The sequence below is a fragment of the Bos mutus genome, chromosome 5 (genome assembly GCF_027580195.1).
Source record: "Bos mutus isolate GX-2022 chromosome 5, NWIPB_WYAK_1.1, whole genome shotgun sequence".
Lineage (NCBI taxonomy): Eukaryota > Metazoa > Chordata > Mammalia > Artiodactyla > Bovidae > Bos > Bos mutus.
Genome location: NC_091621.1, coordinates 113,898,955 through 113,921,215, shown reverse-complemented (window position 1 = coordinate 113,921,215; position 22,261 = coordinate 113,898,955). Strand labels below are relative to the sequence as shown.

At 49.4% G+C, this 22,261-nt stretch overlaps 1 protein-coding gene across 1 annotated transcript in view; it reads left to right on the top strand.

Moving 5' to 3' along the window:
• CRACR2A (calcium release activated channel regulator 2A) overlaps positions 1-22,261 on the top strand; it is a 125,150-nt gene that overhangs the window by 65,866 nt on the left and 37,023 nt on the right. The window contains 6 exon segments of the mRNA XM_070371756.1: positions 4,970-5,060; positions 6,102-6,197; positions 8,938-9,125; positions 13,858-13,929; positions 15,378-15,423; positions 20,046-20,152. Coding sequence (XP_070227857.1) covers positions 4,970-5,060; positions 6,102-6,197; positions 8,938-9,125; positions 13,858-13,929; positions 15,378-15,423; positions 20,046-20,152 — 600 coding nt within the window.

The following is a 22,261-nucleotide window of genomic DNA, read 5'->3' as shown; positions in this document are numbered from 1 at the left end:
GCGTGTGTGTGCACGTGCACACACACGCGTGCTAAGTCGCTTCAGTCAGTCCAACTCTTTGAGATCCCTTGGACTGTAGCCCACCAGGCTCCTCTGTCCAAGGGATTCTCCTGGCAAGAACACTGGAATGGGTAGCCACTCCCTTCTTCAGGGGATCTTCCTGACCCAGGGATTGAACCCAGGTATCCTGCATTGCAGGAGGATTCCTTACAGCTGAGCCACTGGGGAAGCCAGTGGAGACCGCAGTTGCGAGGAAAAGGCAGCAGGGCACCTTTATATATATATATATATATATGATATATCATATATCTTTTTAAAATTCTTTTCTCATGTAGGTCATTACAGAGTACTGAATAGAGTTCCCTGTGCTATACAGTAGGTCCTTATTACTTGTCTGTTTTGTATATAGCAGTGTGTATATGTCAATCCCAATCTCCCAACTTATCCCCCCACCCCCACTTTCCTCCCCGGTAACCGTAAGTTTGTTTTCTGCATCTGTGCCTCTATTTCTGTGTTGTAAATAAGTTTACTTGTGCCCTTTCTTTAGAGCCCACATATGTGATATCATACGATATTTGTCTTAGAAGTGGATTCTGCAAGGACAGGCTGGAGGGCACGGGCTGGGAGTTGAAGCCTGGGTTCTTCTGCCCCTCTGGCCCCAGGAACCGGGTGACCACAGACTGGCCCCCTCCCTGCCTCGACCCACATTTCCCTTCCTGTGGACACACAGGATGCTTGTCTGTGATGGGAGGGGCTCTTCCTCTCTCTGCACCTGCCTCTCACCAGGCTCTGCAAACCAGAGTCCTGTGTATCAGACCACTGCCCATCCACAAGCACACACATGGAATCAGAACGACCCCTCTCCAAGGCCTGTGGCCATTTCTTAAGCTGTCCTTCGAGTTCAAGTTCCTGAAATGTATCTAAAATGCAGACAAATGCTGCTTGTCCTGTCCGAGGTCAAAACTACACCTCCGTTTAGGGAAGGAAGACACTGCATTGTTTCTTGGAGTAATTTCAGCACATCCTGCCTAAAACCTAGACACTGGACCTGGTGATTTTCTGAGACCCTTTGTTTCTAAGGAAAGGAAAAGGAGAGAGCAAACTGGGAAAAAAAATATTTTGACCAATTAATATTCGACAGCAGGAAGGCCTCACCGGTGTGCTGTTAGCTGGGGCCGCAGTGGTGCTGAGGATTAAAATACTCTGCTTGCGCCTGGTACCTTGACTCTCTGTGTGCACTTGGTGAAGGTTAATTAATTTCCACGGTGCCTGTCAGAGGCTGGCAGGGAAAGGTCTTGCTCCCTGAGAATTCTCTCTGAACCTAAAGCTTGTACTGATGGGGAGCATCACTATCTCCAGCCCTCCTTGCTTCCCACAAACATTCCATCCTTAGATCTCCAATACGCCTGATACTGTGCACATGCACACACCACACACACACACACACACACACACACACACACACACACACACACGTCGTCCTTGCGAGAGGGGGCATCCACCGCAGTCAGATGCCCAGGGTGGCACTGTTTCCTTGAGGCTGGTTGGACCTTTCACCCCGGCTTTTGGTAGGTCATTTGCTCTAAAAGAGCTGGTTAGAAACTCAGCATTCTCTCTCACTGGAGCTGTTCTAAACCAGTTTGCGGACATACTTGGTGGCGATATTATGGCAAGGACTCTGACACTGGAAACGTGGTTGGATCAGACAAGACCTCTTTCAACCCCCAAATTTTTCGATTCTCCTGGAATCTGGCATTTCCCTGCCACCCCATGTGGTCCACCCATGGACTTCTGAGTCTGGTATCCAAAGTCTTATATTTATTTCTTACAGATTTTCAGCGTTAACACTTTGAGCACAGGCCCTGTGGATGACATCAGTGTCTGAGTGTCCATAACCTAGTGGAGACTGCATAAACCCAAAGGAAAGAGTCATTCAGGACTTTGAAAGGTTCAAATAAAGACATGTGGTGTTCTCTGAGGTCCGGGAAGAGGGTCAGGAAATCAGAACAGATGGAGAAATCCTCGTGGAGAAGACTTCAGAGTCTGTGTTTGTGCATCAGGCAATCTGAGTGGTTCCAGAAACTGTGGCAGCAAAGGGGTGTGTAATAAGCAAACACAGTCGGTTGCCTCTTTCCTCTGATGGCAGAATGTGGTGAGCTTGGCTGGGGCACCACATGCCATATGCCCACGTCTTTTGAGAGTGCCTCTCGCCACTGTTTCTCCCAGAGAAGTAATTTCTCTGCAGCCCCTGCTCACACACAGCCTGCGTCTCTAATGGATCACTCCGACAGGAGGTTTTATTGACTAAGCTTTCTGTTCTTCACCTTTCTGATTGCTTCTGACCCTTTCCAAACCCAGCAGCCCTTTTATCCTTAAAACGAAGACCCTCCACCCCTTGGGGAGCACTGGCCCTTGCCCTCTGCAGCCCATGATAATAATTAGGAAAATAAATAATCCCTTATATCTGTCTAGGACTTTGCAGTTCCAAACACTTTACCTGCCCATTCATTGTAACCATGCTGGAAGGAACGGGGAGCAGCTGTTATCCTGGGATCAAAGGATGTCGAAGCATTTACCCAAGGTCACACAGAGGAAATAAGCCGGTTCTGGGATCATAACCCTGGCCGTCTGCACCCCTGAGCTGGGTTAGTGATGCCTATGGTATACACAGCACCTTAATATTCTCATTCTCGAGCTCGTGTGTCCAGCCCTGGGTCACAGCTCAACCTCTGAAGTCCTTCATGCCTCAACAGCCTCCAAAGAGACCAGGTTTGTTCAAAAGCATTTCCAAAGTATGAGCTCCATGTGGGAGCCCATATGGGCCAGGACCACTGATGCCCACCTGCAACCCATGGCTTCTTTGCGGTGGGTCCCTCCTCTGTGATGAGGGCAGGGGTAGGTGCCATTCAGAGGCTGCATCTCTCTTCCCTCCATTTGTTTTGCTGTTGTCCTTGAGGTTCAGACGCTAAGTTGTGTGCAGCAATTCAAGATCCCATGGACTTCCCTGTCCTACACCATCTCCTGAACTTTGCTCAAACTCATGTCTATCGAGTTGATGATGCCATCCAACCGTCTCATCCTCTGTCATCCCCTTCTCCTCCTGCCTTCAATCTTTCCCAGCATCAGGATCTTTTCCAATGAATCAGCTCTTCACCAAAGTATTGGAGTTTCAGCTTCAGCATCAGTCCTTCCAATGAATATTCTGGACTGATTTCCTTTAGGATTGACTGGTTTGATCTCCTTGCTGTCCAGGGGACTCTCAAGAGTCTTCTGCAGCACCACCGTTCAAAAGCATCAATTCTTCAGTGCTCAGCCTTCTTTATAGTCCAATTCTCACATCTGTGTTTGTAAAATTACTTACTTCACGACTAACAAACTGACATGTGAGCATGAAAAGCATAAAGTTTATTAATTTAATCCAATAAAACTTCAAGTTAATATAACACATTTAATGATAATGTAGAATTAATGCCCTGCATGGTTATTAGGCTTACATGGTACATAGCTTATATGAATGATTATAATGAGTATGACATTAGCAGCGCCAAATCCATTTCGAAGTTTTTCTCATCTCACTTTATCAGTTCTCTGGTGCTTGTATAGTTGGAATCACTGTCTGTAATTTTCCTAAATACCATTTGCCACGTCGCATTTGAATTTCTTCCATCACAGGAAGGCAATTCCAGGGACCAGGGGAAGCCTATCTTTCTCTCTGAACTTTCCTATCCACTGTATCCATTTCTGTCCCCAAGGGGTCCCTGTGTAACCACAGGTGTCTCAGTTCCTTGTTTCTCGCCAAGATTTTCTTGTAATTGTTGTGGGGTAGCCAAGAACCAAAGCAGCAATCCAAACATTTGTCATTTACTGAGAAGAGAGTTCTCCCTCTTTGCCAAAAAGACGCTTGTTACTCCCAGAATGGGAGGTCCAGCGGTGAGCAGAGAGCCTCAGCTCAGAGGCATCTTGGGGAGCCGTGCCCTTCTCTCTGGGCACAACCCTGGACCAATGGGGTACTCACTCCAAGTCAGGTTTATGGTCCTGGAGGTACAACCAGGAACGTGAACTCAGACCAGTGAGTAACCTTGACTGTGTGTTCTGGGGCGGCTGTGTGGTTCCTGTAGAACTGAAAGGATGCCAATCAAAATTGTGGCCTGTGCATGGGGTGCCAGGTTCCCCCAGCAGATAGCGAGTGAGGAAAGACCAGCCCATGGGCTGTGGTGCGGGAGACCTGAGTTCGACCCCTGGGTCAGGAAGATCCCCTGGAGAAAGGAATGGCAACCCGCTCCAGTATTCTTGCCTGGAGAGCTCCATGCATGGAGGAGCCTGGTGGGCTACAGCCCATAGGGTTGCAAAGAGTCGGACACGACTGAGATTCTAACACTTTGAGTTTCACCCTCCCCATGGCCCCGTGCTGAGATGGTCTGAGTCCTTGGACAGGAGTGGCCCCTCCCTCTGGAGGGGGTGTTGTGATGGAGGTGGTAGTCATCACCATGGAACCTTTTGAGAGCCTGTGAAAAACGAGGGTCACCCAAAGTTCAGCACACCAGGAGAGTACAGCTCAGACAGTGCTGATGGAGCCAGGTGGAGAGAAAGCAGCCAACGTGGGAAAGAGATAAACCAAGAAACCAAGCAGAGAAAAAGCCCACACCTTTATGCTGTGGAAAAGCATAGGGATCGGCGGGTAACGCTATGATGAGTGTCGCGAGGCTGGGTGGTTGGTGCTGGCATAAAGCAGAGCACAAGAAGATGGAGCCGGGACGCTCCCCTCCCCACCAGCAAGTGTGTGGATCATCTGGGGGGGAGGGCCGAGAGACAGGAGGACGAGAGGGTCCTGCCTGTCCTCTGTGGTCTGCTGATCCTGAGGAGCTGACCCGGCAGTCTTGGCTGGCCGACCTACGTGGTCACGCCCACCACCCAGAGCTCCACTGGGGAATAGAAGCTTCTCATCAGACTCTCCTTGTCACCTGTGCAGGAAAATCGCTGCCTATGATGAAGAAATCCAGCACCTCTATGAGGAGATGGAACAGCAGATCAAAACCGAGAAGGAGCAGTTTCTCCTGAAGGTGAGAGTCCATTCAAGTCCGGGCCTTGGCTGTGCTGGCCAGGCTGAAATAGCGAAATAGCACCTGCTCTGACCACCTTCTGCCTCCTGGGCCTAAGGTCACAGTACCCCCATGGTATTATTGATTTCCTATTTTGGGGCTTTGTTTTTTTTTTCAAGGTCGTTGTCACCTTCAAATTTGGCATGTAATTTACTGGTTCATTTTGATCGATTGTGGTCTGTCTGGTCCTATTAAGATGTTAACCCCAGAGAGCAGGGGTCGTCCTCTTTTATGGACTGATGTACCCTTGGAACCCCCACTGTGCCTGGAGCAGAGTAGGCAGGCAATCAACACGTATCTGTTGGATCAATGAGTAAACGGGGATTACAGAGGGATGGAGGGGTTTACCGCTGAAAGCATCCTGAAGGCTGGGCTTGATTTTGGTCATTCCTGGAGGGAGCTAGTGTTGTACATGCTTCCTGTCTACCTGGACTGGGGGGTCACTGAAGCCCTGGGATGGCGTGTTGTTGCTGCTGCTCAGTGGCTAAGTCGTGTCCAACTCTTTGCAACACCATGGACTGCAGCACACCAGGCTTCTCTGTCCTTCACTGTCTCCCAGAGTTTGCTCAAACTCATGTCCACTGAGTGGATGATGCCATCCAACCATCGCATCCTCTGTTGTCCCCTTCTCCTCCTGCCCTCAATCTCTCCCAGCATCAGGGGTTTTTTTTCCCAGTGAGTCGGCTTTCACATCAGGTAGCCAAAGTATTGGAGCTTCAGCTTCAGCATCAGTCCTTCCAGTGAATATTCAGGATTGATTTCCTCTAGGATTGACTGGTTTGATGTTCCCCAGACTCTCAAGAGTCTTCTTTAGCATCACAATTCGAAAGCATCAGTTCTCCAGCGCTCAGCATTCTTTATGGTCCAGCTCTCACATCTGTACAAGACTACTGGAAGTCCAAAGGCTGAGTGGACCCTGCTGTTGAGCAGGTTCAAGGTGGTAAAAGCAGTCTCCATCCAGGTGCCTTTGGGCCTCACATGTCCCTCTCCCTGGTCTGGCAGGACACGGAGAGGTTCCGGGCCCGAAGTCAGGAGCTGGAGCGGAAGCTGCTCTCAAAGGAGCAGGAGCTGGAACAGCTGGTCCAGAAGCAGAAGCGGGTAAACTTTCCTCTGCATCCTCAGAGGACCCGACTCTCTACTCTATCCTCCCCTCTTTTCTTACCCACTTTCCCTGCCCTTTGCTTAAGGACTTAATTTTTTCCAATCTGAGAAGAACCATTTAATGATACAAAAGAGAGCATTTAATGTAAAGTTTAAAAATAAAATAAAATTTAAAAAAAAATCACAGGTGATCCCAAGATAAAACCTTTGTACTCTCCCATGCCTGGTGTTTAACTCAGAAAAATTGCTGACGGTCGAGGTATCTGCAGACATGGGGGTATAGTTATGCCTGGGAGCTACCAGAAAGCTGAAACTGTAGTTTGTTTCCTGCATCCTGTGTGAGAGAGGAGGGAGATGCTGAGACATGGGGCCACAGTCACTGATTTGGGGGGAGGGGGCTGCAGACTGTGATGTCTTCCTGCCAGGATGGCTGGGGATGCCTCCAGTTGGAAGAGGCTCCTCAAAGTTCCGTTTGTCTGTTCCATCTCTTCCCATGCACCCAGAAAATGCACATCAGCCCCTTTGCGACTGCTCCCATCACCCCACAGGATCGATGCAGACACCAGACGCTCCCTTGATGCACCTGAGTACCCAGAGGCAGGCTAGGCAGTATCTCTGTGTCCATCCACCCTGTCTGGGAGAGCCTGGCACAGGACCCCGAGAGATGGTCTCTCTAGGCAAGTGAAAAATGAGTGACTTTGGAGCTCGCACACACTTGGATGTGTGAGTAACTGAAACCAGAGTTTCATGAAATATGCTCACTGTCCTAACGTGTGACGAGCTCTGAGGTTTTCTGTTCTATAGCATGTGCGTACTCAGTCTCGTCTGACTCTTTGTGACCTCATGGACTGTAGCCCGCCAGGCTCCTCTGTCCATGGCATTCTTCAGACAAAATTACTGGAGTGGATTGCCATTCCCTTCTCCAGGGGATCTTCCTGACCCGGGGATGGAACCTGGATCCCCTGCATTGCAGACAGATTCTTTACCATCTGAGCAACCAGGGAAGCCTAGGCAAGCCTCCTCTTCAAAGCAAGGGGCTCATAGGTAGAGAGAGAGCCATTTGCCACTTGGCCTCCTGTTTTGTTTTGTTTGGTGCTGGAAGGAATCCAGCCCTAGACAGACCCAGACGCATTGCTTCCATTTGAAAAGAGAGGGATATTTTTAGCAGCACATTAAAATACGGTTGAAGACAACCCATGCTAAGGCTGGAAGACAGTTCCACTCCTGCGAATCCCCAACCCGTAGATTTTGGTTTTTCTCCTGCAGCGAGATGCTCTCAATGCCTGGAACTGCCAGCTGCCTCCCCATCCCCACCACACAGTCATACCTGGCTTCTCCTCCCTCTTTCTCCTCCTTACTGTTACGTATTAAGTTCTTCGCAAATAGATTTATCCCTTCAATGAGTGATTGCCACTCGACTTAATTACTGCATGCTTGCCTGATTACACAGGGGCCTCCTGAGATTGGTACAGACGTCCTTGTTTTTGCCTCCTTTTTCTCTTACTGGCCACATTCATTCAACTAAATCCATTATGATCTGTGTGCCTTGCTTTGAGTCTTCCTCTGGTGACAGGGTTAGAAGCTCTGTACAGACTAATCACCAGCCAGAAAAACCTTAAGGTGTTTAGTTGCTTTAGGGACATGAGAAAAGGTCCATGTTTGGTTGGACCGGTTTGAGCTATTTCCTAAGGGTTTGCAGGGTTTGTGGCTACCATAGCAAACTTGTCTAGATGAAAGGACTCAGACTTGTTTAGCTGGGAGAGGAAAAGGGAATAAATTTTTTTTTTTTAAATATGGCGTTTAGCGCCTCCTTTTCCGAGCCCTTTTCCTCCTTTACCTCTACCAGACATGATGAAAAGCAACTATTGCTCTTTTCCAGTCGAAAAGGGAATAAATTGATTGACATTCAGGATTCATGACCGGGGCAGGTGGCTGTGTGAAGAACGACACTTAGCAGTTTCCATCTCCATCAAGGACCAAGGGGAAGCAACTAGTGTGGAGGACAAGAGGGGTCTCATGAGAGCCTAAGACATTGATGAGACCGCTGGTGAGACGATGGTCATCAGCACTGGGATAGAGGGACAGATGATGGTCTTTCTGAATGGTGCAGCCCCTCCCAGGACTTTTTTTTTTTTTTTAACAATGTTGCTTTAAAAAATGGATTTCATTTTGGCTCTGCTGGGTCCTTGTTGCTGCACGTGGGCCTTTCTCTAGTTGGGTGAGTCCGGGTTACTCTCTTTCACGGTCTGAGGGCTTCTCACTGTGATGGTTTCTCTTGTGGAGTGCAGGCTCTAGGACACAGGCTCGCAGTTGCAGCTCCTGGGCTCCAGAGCGTGGGCTCAATAGTTGTAGCTTAGTTGTGCCTCAGCATGTGGAATCTTCTCGGACCAGGGATCGAACCCACATCTCCTGCATTGGCAGGTGGATTCTCAACGACTGGACCACCAGGGAAGTCCTGCCCAGATTGTTTAGTAGCCCCGTGGAGACAGGGGAGAGACAGGAGTGCTCTGGAAGCTTCTTCCTGCCCCTAGAAGAGTGTGTGTGTGTGTGTGTGTGTGTGTGTGTATGTGTGTGAATTGAGGGGCAGGACGAAGCTCACTGAGGCTGGAGGGTGGTGAGGGGCAATAGCAAGGGCTGCTGCCTGCCACGTGGAGGAAGCCAGGTGGGGCCGGGAGAGGCGCCTGACAGAGCTGGTCCCTCATCACTCCTTGCTGCACACCCTCTTCTGCCTTTCCAGCTGGAAGGCCAGTGCACCGCCCTGCACAATGACAAGCACGAGACGAAGGCTGAGAATACCAAGCTGAGACTCACCAACCAGGAGCTGGCACGGGAGCTGGAACGGACATCTCGGGAGCTCCAGGACGCCCAGCAGCAGCTGGAGAGCCTCCGGCAAGAGGCCCACAAGCTCCACCAGGAGAAGGAGATGTGAGTGTGACCCTTGCGCCGCCCGGACTCTGCGTTCTGCATTGGTCCCCCTGCTCTGAGCCTATGAGTGACTCCTCCCGCCCCCCACCCCCACCCCAGACCCTTTTCATTGCTCATAACATGGGGACGGGGCTCCTCGGTCCCTCTTCTAACCTTCTTCTAGAATCCTGAGATGTGAAGCAGACCAGCTCTGTGCCAGGCATTACCTAGGATTGACAAGAAACATGCAGCCTTGTTCTCAGAAAATGTATTAAACGATCAGGATGGCATTATCCAACCAAGTAGCAGGCAGTCTGGGGAAAGATGCTGAATGAGGGGAGTGGCCAGACATTGACCCTGGAGGCCACGGCGGGCCGGGAAGTCTTCCCAGGTCAGCGTGCCATACGTGTGCAGCGTGTCACAGGGCATGTGACAGGGGCCTGGAGACAGCATCCCGGCTCTGCCCATTTTTTCCCATCAGCCTTCCTCTGTGCGGGCCCTATGGGGGCAGCCCCACGTTTCTGGGGCATGGTTTGCTGATAAAGCCCTGCCTGTCTCTGACTGCTGGCAAAACCTTGGTCCGTTGCAGGAGGTGTGTGTTCTCAGTCACATCTGACTCTTTGCAGCCCTTTGGACTGTAGCCCGCCAGGCTCAGTAGTTGTGCTGCACGGGCTTACTTGCCCCGCAGCGTGTGAAATCCTCCTAGATCAGGGATTCTCCAGGCACGAATACTGGAGTGGTTGCCATGCCCTCCTCCAGGGGATCTTCCTGATCCAGGGATCGAACCCGCTGTCTTGCGTCTCCTATATTGGCAGGCAGATTCTTTACCACGTTGCCACCTGAGAAGCCATTAGCCTAAATCAAATTGTTCTGCTGTCTGGCTCTTGTGTAGTGTCTTGTATGATTTGGGACTGATCCAGAGTGAGAGGCAGGATGTGTGTTTAGATTTGGAGTTTTTTACCCTAGGAAGATCCCTCCAGTTGAAAAATAATTGTCTTCCCTAGCTTCTGGTTTAAAGCGAATCCAGCCCTTCCGTTCCAAGGCTCGGATGCCGGGTGGAGGAACGGTGTATTTCATTGAAACAAGCAAAATCAGTTCCTCCCCACTGAGAGCAGGTCAACAAGGTGCTTAACTTTATAAACAGAATTAAGGATTCAGCCTCTTAAAATTCAATCAAGGCCTAAAAGCAACAAATATCGGAAAGCACAGGCGTGAGGTCTGCAGGTGGAAGTAAGCACCAGAGCTAAGCACCAGAGCCGGGGTAACCAATCACGGCGTGAGGATTAAAATCTTTCTGAAGCCTTATCTTCATCAGGCAAGCCAGAGACACAATCTCTGGAGGCCGGGAATTGAAAAAGAGGGAGGAGGGGCTAGGAGGGAGAGATAAATGAGTGCGGAACCTTCATGGCTTGTTTTGAAGAAGCTTGCAGCGGCTTGTGCAGCTGGAGAGCCTGCTGGAGCCCAGGAGAGTGTGTCTTGTCCAGGGAGACGGGAGAGAAGGGCGGGGAGAGGCTTAGCGTGCCCTCCATAGAGCAGGAACCCTGACCAGCAGTATGAACAGGACCTTCGTGCTGGAAGCCACCTCTCCATTTCACACATGGAAAATGGAAGCTCAGAGAGGGGTAGCGAGCAACCTGCAGTCACACAGCTACACAGTGCCAGGAAGCAAGGTCAGAGTCTCGTCTCCCATCCTGTCCATCCCCAGAGATGTCTGACTGCCGGGTGATTCTCCAGAGCAGCGGGCAGCGGGGGGAGTAGGCCCCTGGATCACCAGGCCCCATCATGTGGATAGGAAAATGAGTCTTCCTGTTCTCTGAAGATGTCCAAGGAAAGAGAACTAGATTTTAAAAAGAGATGAAGAAGGAACAGTCATAGGAGAGGTGAAGGTCAACTGAAAAGCAGCATCGCTGTCTGTTTTGTTAATCACTTTGTATCTGGGGCAGGTGGTTTATGACAAGGCACAAAATTCAAAGTGGTTTGCAGCCCCACCCCCTCACCGCTGGCCTCCTGTGAGTAGGAGGCCACCAGTCGTGGCTTCTCGTGGATCCTTCCAGGTTGTGTGTGCACACACAGGCACTTCCAGGCAGCGCTAGTGGTAAAGAACCCACCTGCCAATGCAGGAGACGTAAGAGATGCAGGTTCAATCCCTGGGTGGGGAAGATCTCCTGGAGGAGGGCGTGGGAACCCACTCCAGTATTCTTGCCTGGAGAATCTCATGGACAGAGGAGCCTGGCGGGTTACAGTCCATGGGTCACAGTGAGCTCACACACACACACACACACGCAGCAGCAGTGCACTGCTCTACATCAGCCTGCCTTTTTCACTTGACGGATCCTTTGGAGAACACTCCATATTTCTTTCTGATAAAAACCAGGCCGACAGCCCTTCCCTCCGGGCGGCGGTAAACCTCTCCCCAGCCGCTTCCATGAAATGGCAAGCTCTGTGCTTTACCCTTCACCCGTCAGCCAGACACAAACTTGTCGAATGTCTAGGTCAGAAGGACGTTCAGGGGCATTTTGTTAAATATCTAAGTATCTTTTTTTCTTTTTTTGCAGAAATGCTCTTCTTTTTGTTAAAACCCCCCAAATCTATCTGAATATGTGTGTGTGTGTGTGTGTGTGTGCATGTTCAGATAGGTGGATATCTGTATATCTACTAGACAAACAGCCGCGTGTGTGCACTGTTACGTACCATGTACGGGTGTGTATGTGTGTGTGTTGTCATGGTGCCAGGGTCCCCTGGTGCTGTGTCAGCAGGGCCAGAGGAGGGCTGGAATAAGTTCCTCTCATTGTGGAGGACTTGACCCCTCCATCAAATACTGTGGAGTTTCCCAGGTGGCTCAGCGGTAAAGAACCTGCCTGCCAATGCAGGAGAAACAGGAGACACAGGTTCAATCCCTGGGTCGGTAAGATCCCCTAAAGGAAGGCGTGGCAACTCACTCCAATATTTTTGCCTGGAGAATTCCGTGGACAGAGAAACCTGGTGGGCTACAGCCCATGGGGTCGCACAGAGTCGGGCACAACAGCACACACCCAGTCACACTTGCTCAAACACTGTGAGACCCCAGCCCTCAGGTCTCCAATGAGTGACTGTCCTCAGCGGGGAAAGCCATCTGCTCCCAGGAAGAAGCAGGACGTGGGGTGGGGGCTGGGGAGCCCCAAAGCCAGCCGGAGGCAACCTTGGCTCCAAGGGAACCAAGGAGCAAGCTGGCAGGTATGCTCATGTAGTGCCGGTCGGTCGGAGCAGAGTCCCAGGCTGGAGCTTAGGGACCCAGCATGGATAATGGGAGAGGCATTGTTCTCCCTCAAGTCGAAATTAAATATAATTGGTATTAAAATGTTGGGAGTTCGCAGCTCTGCAGGAGCCAGAGAAGTTCTTTTGCTTAATTAGGATTGTCTGAGGTGAACTTAGAATTTGAGACAGTTTGTTACTGTTGCAAATTGACTTTCTAATTATTCTATAAAGGTGAAAAACCCACAGATACTGCCGAAGGAGTCAGGAGATCGCGAGCTTGGCGGGCGCATCCTGTGGCCCCAGCAAGCTCGGTAGTGATGTGGGCGGGGTGGTCGGGGGACAGTCCTTGCCCAGCGCAGTCTGTGCACCCTCCAGGCAGCCCATGGCAGCGATGCGTTTATCGGATGCAAGGTGCTTCCTGCTCTAAAACTAGGCTGTGGCTTGAAAATGTGGAACCTTGGACCCTTTTCCGTAAGCCTGGGGGAGATTTAAAATCTCTGAACTGCAGGGCAGAGCCCAGAGGGAAGGAGGGAGGCAGACTTGCACAGTTAAGCAAGGTTTATTTTCCAGCATCACCCCGTTCTCTATTTTTCCCCTTCTGAGAGAGGCTGAATTCCTCGCCACCACTCCCTCCTCCCTTCCATCTCTCTTCCTCCCTCCTCCCCTGCCCTCCTCCCGCCCGCCCCTCCTGCCCTCTCTCCTTTATTCCCACTGCTGTTTGCTAACTGCGGCTTTCAAGCCAGACACTGCAGCGAGAACACAAAGGCAAGCACAGCACCCACGGCCCCACCTTGCAGCCTAAGTTGCCCTCCAGCCACCGCTGTGTATCTTCCAGCCTCTCTCTTTCCTCCCCCCAAATCCTCGACTGACACGCTCACACAGTGATGTAAACGATGGATTATGACTGCTACATTAAGTCTCTGCTTTGTAGCTACAGATGGAAATTTTAGTCAAAGAAATGAATGCGCAAGAGTGGAGATTCCAGATCTTCGGGAACAGATTGGAGACTGTTGGGGGGAGGTGGAGATGGGACAGTGGTTCTTCAGTAGCTCCTGAAAATAAACCAAACCAGCATGGTGGAGGTGGGCAGGGGATGGGGAAGCACTAGCTCTGCTCTCACCTCCGAGACTGGGCTGGAGAAGAGAGTTGATTCTGATTCCCTGACCTCTGGGCAGGGCAGGACCACTGGGAGCCTGCGAAGACAGTACAGTCATCATGAAGCAGTATTCTTGGGACCAGGGGGTCTGGATTAGGACCCCGGCTCAGCCCTGGGTTGTCCTGGGAGAGTTAGTGAACCTGTCTTGTGATCTATGTTTGTAAAATAGGGATAAGTTCACCTTCCAAATAGGTGCCTGAGATGACTCGCTGATCCTGGTATAAGCCCTTGCACGAGGCCCTGCTCTCCAGTGGAGGACCAGCCCGGGTACCATCTCCAGGGTCTGACTTCATCACCGCCTCGCGCCCTGGTAGTGCGCCACCTGGTGTGGTCACTCATCACTGCCCTCTTGCACCCCCTCAGGGAAGTGTACCGCGTCACCGAGAGTCTGCAGCGGGAGAAGTCGGGGCTCCTGAAGCAGCTGGATTTCCTGAGGTGTGAGCTCATCCCAGAGCCCAGAAGGGCGCCCCCGCCTCCAGAGTCTCACCTGTCTGCTGAAAGAGCACCCTCATTCCCTTGGTCCCCGACATCCTGTTGGACGGCTGAATACCACCTCTCCGCCATGTTTGGTCCATTTACACAGGTGCCCACCCCCCTCTCCAGTTTGTACCTCTGCAGACGGGCATTGCCCCACTCTTCTGCATGCCTGGCATGGTACTTGCTCAGGTAGGAGAAAACTGAACTGGTTGAACATCACAAACAAGGCAGCAAGATAGGAGTTGTCCCAGCCTATCAAGCTTACTATAAATTCAAAGCTCACTGGTTTGATTTGGTTTGGAATACTCTCAAAAAACTCCCCCCAAATGACCATACCCAACCAGGTGTGGGGAAAGATGGAATTTTCAATTTTGCCTCTGAGGTTTCTAAGTTACTTAACCTGCTGCCCACAAAACACCTTTTGGGAAATGGTGATTAAATTTGGGTTCTAATTTTTTAAATTGCAAGCAGGTTTGAATCGGCTACTTTATTAAGGTTTTTAGTTTAGTTTTTTTTTTTTTATTTGAAAGTGAGGTAAGGTCACTGTGTCTGGCGTCTTTGATGCCACCAAATGGAAAAATTCTTCAAAGAGAATGCATCTCAGATTTCTTCACTTAAGATGTGATTCAAAAGCCTGGGAAGATGGAAGAGATTTTCTTAGGTGGCCAAGTTCTCACGGGTGTGAGAGGAGGTCTGGATTCTCAGGAAGAATTTAATGAAGGCAGAGAACAAGATGCACAGGAACACGCTGGGTTGGGATTTTCCCCTTTTTGCTATTTGTACTTTGAAAAAATACAAGGGCAGATACAGTGTGAGTGAGCAGGGGAGGCTGACAAGGCACTGCTCTGCCAACATTTATGGGTCTTTTTAATGGAGACGAGGGTTTCCCTTACAGCTCAGTTGGGAAAGAATCTGCCTGCAATTCAGGAGACCCGGGTTCGATTCCTGGGTTGGGAAGATGCCCTGGAGAAGGAAATGGCAACCCACTCCAGTGTTCTTGCCTGGAGAATCTCATGGACAGAGGAGCCTGGTGGGCTACAGTCCATGGGGTTGCAAGAGTTGGACACGACTTAGCGACTAAGCCACCACCAGTGTCTGTTCAGAGTCCCAGCCTGGAGCCTCTCTGTGCCTCACCTGGCCCCCCAACCAGCTGAGGGGAGCTTTGATGCCAGATGGCTCTAAGGCCAATGGCCAAAGGGCCATTCTGTCCCCCTGCCTCTGACCTGACTTAGACACAGTCACCCTCTGCCCTTAACCACCATCCCTAAGGAAGGCAGTTCCACACCCTCCCCTCCCCGGGCCTTCCATACACAGCCGTCCTCTGCACCCATCTGACCGTCAAACCAGTGCTGTGGATCTGTCGACCGCAGGCCCCATGTTTGAACAGATTCCCTTTCCATCTGCAGGGAAAGGAACAAGCATCTCAGGGATGAACAGGACATACGTTTCCAGGTAAGTGGGCGGTGCCCCTCCGAGCAGCAGGGGGAAGACAAGGACTGGGGTCCAGTGGCAGCCAGGCTGTGCTGGGACTGGTCCAAGAAGGTCCCGTGGCTTGGGGTCTGGCTGCACCTTCATGTGGGCAGGATGGTGGCAAAAGTAGTAAAGGTTCAGGGTGACCTATAGGGTCACATTGTGTTACTTTTCTTTTAGCATCACGAGACTGAAATACCTGGGAGGGTCCCTCACTTTTTGAATGTAGAAACGATGAGTTGAAATGTTGCCATCACTTTTAAACCAAAATGTTCTGTTTTTTTTTCTTCATTAAGATTTTGATGTCTTGATGAAAATTTTACATTTTAGACTGTCATAGAGAGAATTAAAATGTATATTTCATCATCTACATAGTTGATTTTATATATAATTTTTTAATCCTATGGGGACCACTGCTCCTCTAAACCTACATACTTTCCCAAATAACACAAAAATCCTTTATTTACATGAAGATTTTCATTTGCTAATGCACTAAGCAGAATCTAGGCTTTCAGGGTCTCCTATCATCCTCCCCTTAGACAGTAGCTGTTGGATGCTCTGAAGGGAAGAAAAAGGGGGACAGGATGGATCCATGTAACATTCTACCAGGATTATCCATCGTGAATTTCATGTGTGATCTTGGGTAAATTGTTAGCCTCCTTGGACCACAACCCCAGTGATCACAGGAGGAAAGGGAATTCTTCTTTTTTCCATTTTGTAGGGCTTTTTGTTTTTTTTTGTATTTAGTTGGGGGATATAATGTTGTGTTGGTTTCTGCTGTAAGCAATGCAAATCAACCATAACTACCTGTATATTCCCTCCCTAGTGAGCCTCCCTCCCGTCCCCCGTCCCATTCCTCTGGGTGGTCACAGAGCAGCAGGCTGGGCTCCTTGTGTCATATAGCAGCTTATAGTAGCTATTTTGGACTTCCCTGGTGGCTCAGTGGTAAAGAACCCCCCTGCCAATGCAGGAGACATGGATTTGATCCCCCGGTCGGGAAGATCCCCTGGAGAAGGAAATGGCAACTCACTCCAGTATTCTTCCCTGGGAGATCTCATGGACAGAGGAGCCTGGTGGGCTACAGTCCATGGGGTCGCACAGAGTCAGACACGACTGAGCGACTAAACACCACCAACACCACTAGCTATTTTACACGTGGTAGTGTATAGGGATTGTTTTTGTGTGTGTGAAAACCTCTTGGAAAAGGAGGTCTTGTGCTAGCCCCTCAGCTGTTAATTCCCTAAATGAGGCAGCATGTGGCAGCTAGCTTGCCCCTCATTTGGTCGAAGCTGGTTTGTAGCTGCAAACCCCTTGGGGACCTTGCACATAACCGTCTCTCTTCTGTTCCCAGCTGGCGGCAGCACGTCTCTGCCGCCCACCTATGTGTACTATCAGAGCAAGGCTTAAGCCCACACATGTTTGTTTGATGGTGGTTATAATGGTTATAATTGTTTTAGAAGTAACAATGAATTTATTTTAAAACTTCCTACCAAATGTCACCCTAATCCCTTGACCTTGCTTCCCTTCCCCTGCCAAACTTACTCTGTTTCGAGTAGGGAATGGAATTGAGAACCTTCATGGGGAATAGAAAAAAGAGGATAAAATCATGTTCATGCCGGATAATAGTTAAAGATTTATGTGGAATCACAGCCATACCTTCTGGGGCCCTGGGAGCATGGCTACCCCTCCTTCTGTCATTAAAGATCACTCGGAACCATGGGACTGGCTGATTAATGAGAGACTCTTCTGTGATCTGAGTCCCTCTCATCTGGAAGACATCTGTTAGGGAGCCCTGGAGAGGGGGGTGCAAGCCCCCAACTCCACCAGGCTCTTCACTGAGGACACGTGAGAAATTATCTCACCTAGCCTGCTTCCACAAAAGATCTGAAATACTCTGTTCTAGCTTCGTAGCTGTGGGCAGGGCACTGGGCTAATTGATCCTACTCTCTGGAAGGAAATCTACGACAAACCTAGATGGCATATTAAAAAGCAGAGACATCACTTTGTCGACAAAGGTCCATATAGTCAAAGCTATGGTTTTTCCAGGGCTTCCCTGGTGGCTCAGCTGGTAAAGAATCTGTCTGCAATGCAAGAGACCTGGGTTTGATCCCTGGGGTTGGGAAGATCCCCTGGAGAAGAGAACAGCTACCCACTCCAGTATTCTGGCCTGGAGAATTCCATGGACTGTAGAGGCTGTGGGGTTGCAAAGAGTTGGACATGACTGAGTGACTTTCACTTCACATGGTTTTTCCAGTAGTCATGTACCAATGTGAGAGCTGGTCCATAAGGCTGAGCACTGAAGAACTGATGCTTTCAAACTGTGGTGCTGGACAACAGTCTTGAGAGTCCCTTGGACAGCAAGGAGATCAAACCAGTCAATTCTAAAGAAAATCAACCCTGAAAATTCAATGGAAGGACTGATGCTGAAGCTGAAGCTCCACCTGATGTGAAGAGCTGACTCGCTGGAAAAGACCCTGATGCTGGGAAAGATTGAGGGCAGAAGGGGAAGGGGATGACAGAGGATGAGATGGCTGGATGGCATCACCGACTCAATGAGCATGAGTTTGAGCAAACCTCAGGAAACAATGCAGGACAGGGAGGCCTAGTGTGCTGCAGTCCAAGGGTCACAAAGAGACACGGCTGAGCAGCTGGACAACAGCAGCGTCTGGGGCTTTGGAAACTAAGAGGGACTGAAGCTCCACGGAAGAGTGTGTGTGACTAAACGACGCACAGAGTCTTTTCTGTGCATCCTACATTTAGCTCCTCATGACCCGGATAACCACGATGGTGTGATCACTCACCTAGAGCCAGACATCCTGGAATGCGAAGTCAATTGGGCCTTAGGAAGCATCACTATGAACAAAGCTAGTGGAAGTGATGGAATTCCAGTTGAGCTTTTTCAAATCCTTAAAGATGATGCTGTGAAAATGCTGCACTCAATATGCTAGCAAATTTGGAACACTCAGCAGTGGCCACAGGACTGAAAAAGGTCAGTTTTCATTCCAATCCCAAAGAAAGGCAATGCCAAAGAATGCTCAAACTGCCACACAGTTGTACTCATCTCACACACTAGTATAGTTATGCTCAAAATTTTCCAAGCCAGGCTTCAACAGTATGTGAACCATGAACTTCCAGATGTTCAAGCTGGATTTAGAAAAGGCAGAGGAACCAGAGATCAAATTGCCAACATCCACTGGATCATCAAAAAAGCAAGAGAGTTCCAGAAAAACATCTACTTCAACTTTATTGACCATGCCAAAGACTTTGTGTGGATCATAACAAACTATGGAAAATTCTTCAAGAGACGGGAATACCAGACCATCTTACCTGCCTCCTGAGAAATCTGTATGCAGGTCAAGAAGCAGCAGTTAGAACCAGACATGGAACAACAGACGGTTTCCATGGGAAAAGGAGTATGTCAAGGCTGTATATTGTCACCCTGCTTAATTAACTTAAATGCAGAGTACATCATGCAAAATTCTGGGCTGGATGAAGCACAATCTGGAATCAAGATTGCCGGGAGAAATATCAATAATCTCAGATACACAGATTACACCACCCTTATGGCAGAAAATGAAGAACTGAAGAGCCTCTTGATGAAAGTGAAAGAGGAGAGTGAAAAAGCTGGCTTAAAACTCAACATTCAAAAAATGAAGATCATGGCATCTGGTCCCATTACTTCATGGCAAATAGATGGGGAAACAATGGGAACACTGAGAGACTTTTTGGGGGGCCAAAATCACTGCAGATGGTGACTGCAGCCATGAAATTAAAAGACACTTGCTCCTTGGAAGAAAAGCTATGACCAACCTAGATAGCATATTAAAAAGCAGAGATATTACTTTACCAACAAAGGTCCATCTAGTCAAAGCTATGGTTTTTTCAGTAGTCATGTATGGATTTGACAGTTGGACTGCAAAGGAAGCTGAGCACTGAAAAACTGATGCTTTTGAACTGTGATGTTGCAGAAGACTCTTGGGAGTCCCTTGGACTGCAAAGAGATCCAACCAGTCCATCCTAAAGGAAATTAGTCCTGAATATTCATTGGAAGGACTGATGCTGAAGCTGAAAATCCAATACTTTGGCCACCTGATGCGAAGAACTGACCCATTGGTAAAGACCCTGATGCTGGGAAAGATAGAAGACGGGAGGAGAAGGGGACGATAGAGGATGAGATGGTTGGATGGCATCACTGACTTGACGGACATGGGTTTGAACACACTCCAGGAGTTGGTGATGGACAGGGAGCCTGGCGTGCTGCAATCCATGGGGTTGCAAAGAGTTGGACACGACTGAGCAATTGAACTGAACTGAACCTATTTATCCTCTTGCAAATGATCACTAATCCTGTGAAGGGTAACCTCCCAGACCCTGGGGCTCTAAACTGGTTCCTTCGATTAGATTATTAGACAGGAGGTGAAGGAATTCTGCTGAGAGATGACAGCGAAAGGAAAGTGGATAAAGGCTAGCAAGGAGCCCAGGCCATCACTTTCTTCCTTTAGGGGTTTATTTCAAGCCTTATCTATGAGGCTTGAGCCCTTGTCTGCTCAAGCACTGGGACGAATCAGCGGGTGAGGATCTGAGAGCATTCTGTGTTTCTCCAGAAAGACAAGGCGGCCAGGGCAAACACAGCTGCTCCCACAGCAAGATGGAAGCAGCGATCTGGCTCTGTGATCGGCAAATACGTGGACGGCACAGGGATGCTCAGAAGGTAAGCCATCCCACTTTGCTTACCTGTTATCTGTTCCTTGGCCTTGCAGGGTTGGGAGTAGGCTCTGAGCGCATGCTGATTGCACTTGGCCCTGGCGGGAAGCCTGGGGTCAGCCACGTGCACTTTTGTTGAATCTTGAAGGACATGTGCCTTCTTGCTCTGATGTCAAGGTGCAGGGTGAGTCCCAGGACAGGTCCTGGGCTGCCCCAGCCTGCAGTGTTCCTGCAGGGGGCGCTGAAGAGCGGCTGCAAATCAGCCCAGAGACAGAGAGGGTGGGAGGAAGACGGGTCAGCAACGGGAAGGGCAGGAATGCCAGGCAGGGCTCTGCAGTCTGTTGGGCAGAAGGATGCTCCAGTCTTCCAGACACTGGACTGTGTGAGTCTGAAGGGTAATTATAGTGGAGTATGGAATCTCCGTGGGCTTTCCTAATGTTTCAGATGGTAAAGAATCTGCCTTCAGTGCAGGAGGCCTGGGTTTGATCCCTGGGTCAGGAAGATCGCCTGGAGAAGTGAATCCCTACCCACTCCAGTATTATTGCCTAGAGAATTCCGTGGATGGAGGAGCCTGGTAGGCTATAGTTCACGAGGTCACAAAGAGTCAGACAAGACTTAGCAACTAACACTTCACATACTTCATGGAGTCTCCAACCGTTAATTCCTTTGCAGATAAGCATGGGGTTTGTAATTCACAGACTCCTTTCAATAATTCATAGTTAATTAACTCAGAGATAATGTGATAATGTGCTTGGTTGCTTCTGGACAGAACTTGAGTCCCCAGAGGAGTGGCCCATTGCTCCTGGAGAGAGGCAAGGTGGTCCCCTGCCCTCTTTTCTATGGATCACGTACTCCACGCCCATGATGGCCACAGAGAGGCAGAGACAGTCAGATCCTCAGGTGCCAAACCCAGGAGTGATTGTGTGAACTCGCTCATCTGGGAGAGCCTGAGGACAGCAAGCATGAAATAAAAAGATACGCAAAGTGGAGGTGACCTGGGGATGTCAGTCCACTGATCTGTCAAAATCTTGAACTTGATCATCATCAATTCCTTTTCTAAACAGCTGAACGATGAGATGCAACATGGGAGCCAAATTCCTGCAGTAATTGTTCTCTTGGTTCCTCGGAACCGAATATATGCTCTCAACAAGCACTGCCTGATTGCTTACTGCATACCAGACATTCTTTGAGTTCTAGGAAGCCTCCAAAGATCGATTAGGCATGAGTCCTGCCCTTAATATCCGTTATTGAGTACCTGCTGTGTGCAGGACACAAGGCTGTGTGCTGGCGTACAGGGGTCAAAAAAATAGACCCCATCTCTGTTTTCAAGGAACGTATAGTTGAGAGGAGGAAACAGACATTAATTGACAAATAATCAATATCAAGAACTCTGAATTCCCATAGACTTTGGCAGAGGTGCCTGTTCTCTGCTGCTCACACATAGCGTTTGATGGCAAAAGCAAAGAGGAACTTAGTCATGCTGTACTGATGATACTCCAGAGTGTAACAGTGCTTGAAAATTCCCCAGGGAGAAGCTTTCGCCAAGAAACAATTCATTTTAGGGTCATTTCATTTTAGGATCATTTCAGTGGCCATTTCTTTCCTGGTTGCAGGGACTTTAAAAAGCCATGCTCTGCCTGTGTATGTGTGTGTGTGTGAGAGAGAGAGAGTATGTGTGAGTGAGTGTGTGTGTGAGTGTGTGTGTGGGTTGGTGAATACATGTGCGTGCACGCATGTTGCTCACATATGCTCACGTGTACATGAGTGTGCAGGCAGAGACAAAGCAGATAGGAACACTGTGTGCTGAAGTGGGTGAGCACTTAGTAGGCTCATTAGAATGTAGGAGAAATTTGTTGAAAAGGTGACAGTCAGTTTCTGTGAAAAACTGATTTTATCAGTAAATCTAAGCATCCCTGAATTCCTACAAATCCTTTGTTTTATACCAGGGGACCAAACTAAGTCAGCACTTCTGTGAGCAAGTGCTGCATCCCCATTTCTCTTTCAGAATCGTCCAACTTCAGAACAGTGATACACACATTTTTTTCTTTTTCTTTCTGCTGTTGGTCCTTAGGAGCCAGAAATGCTAGAAGCCGGGGAGCAAAGTGAAGGGGCTTCT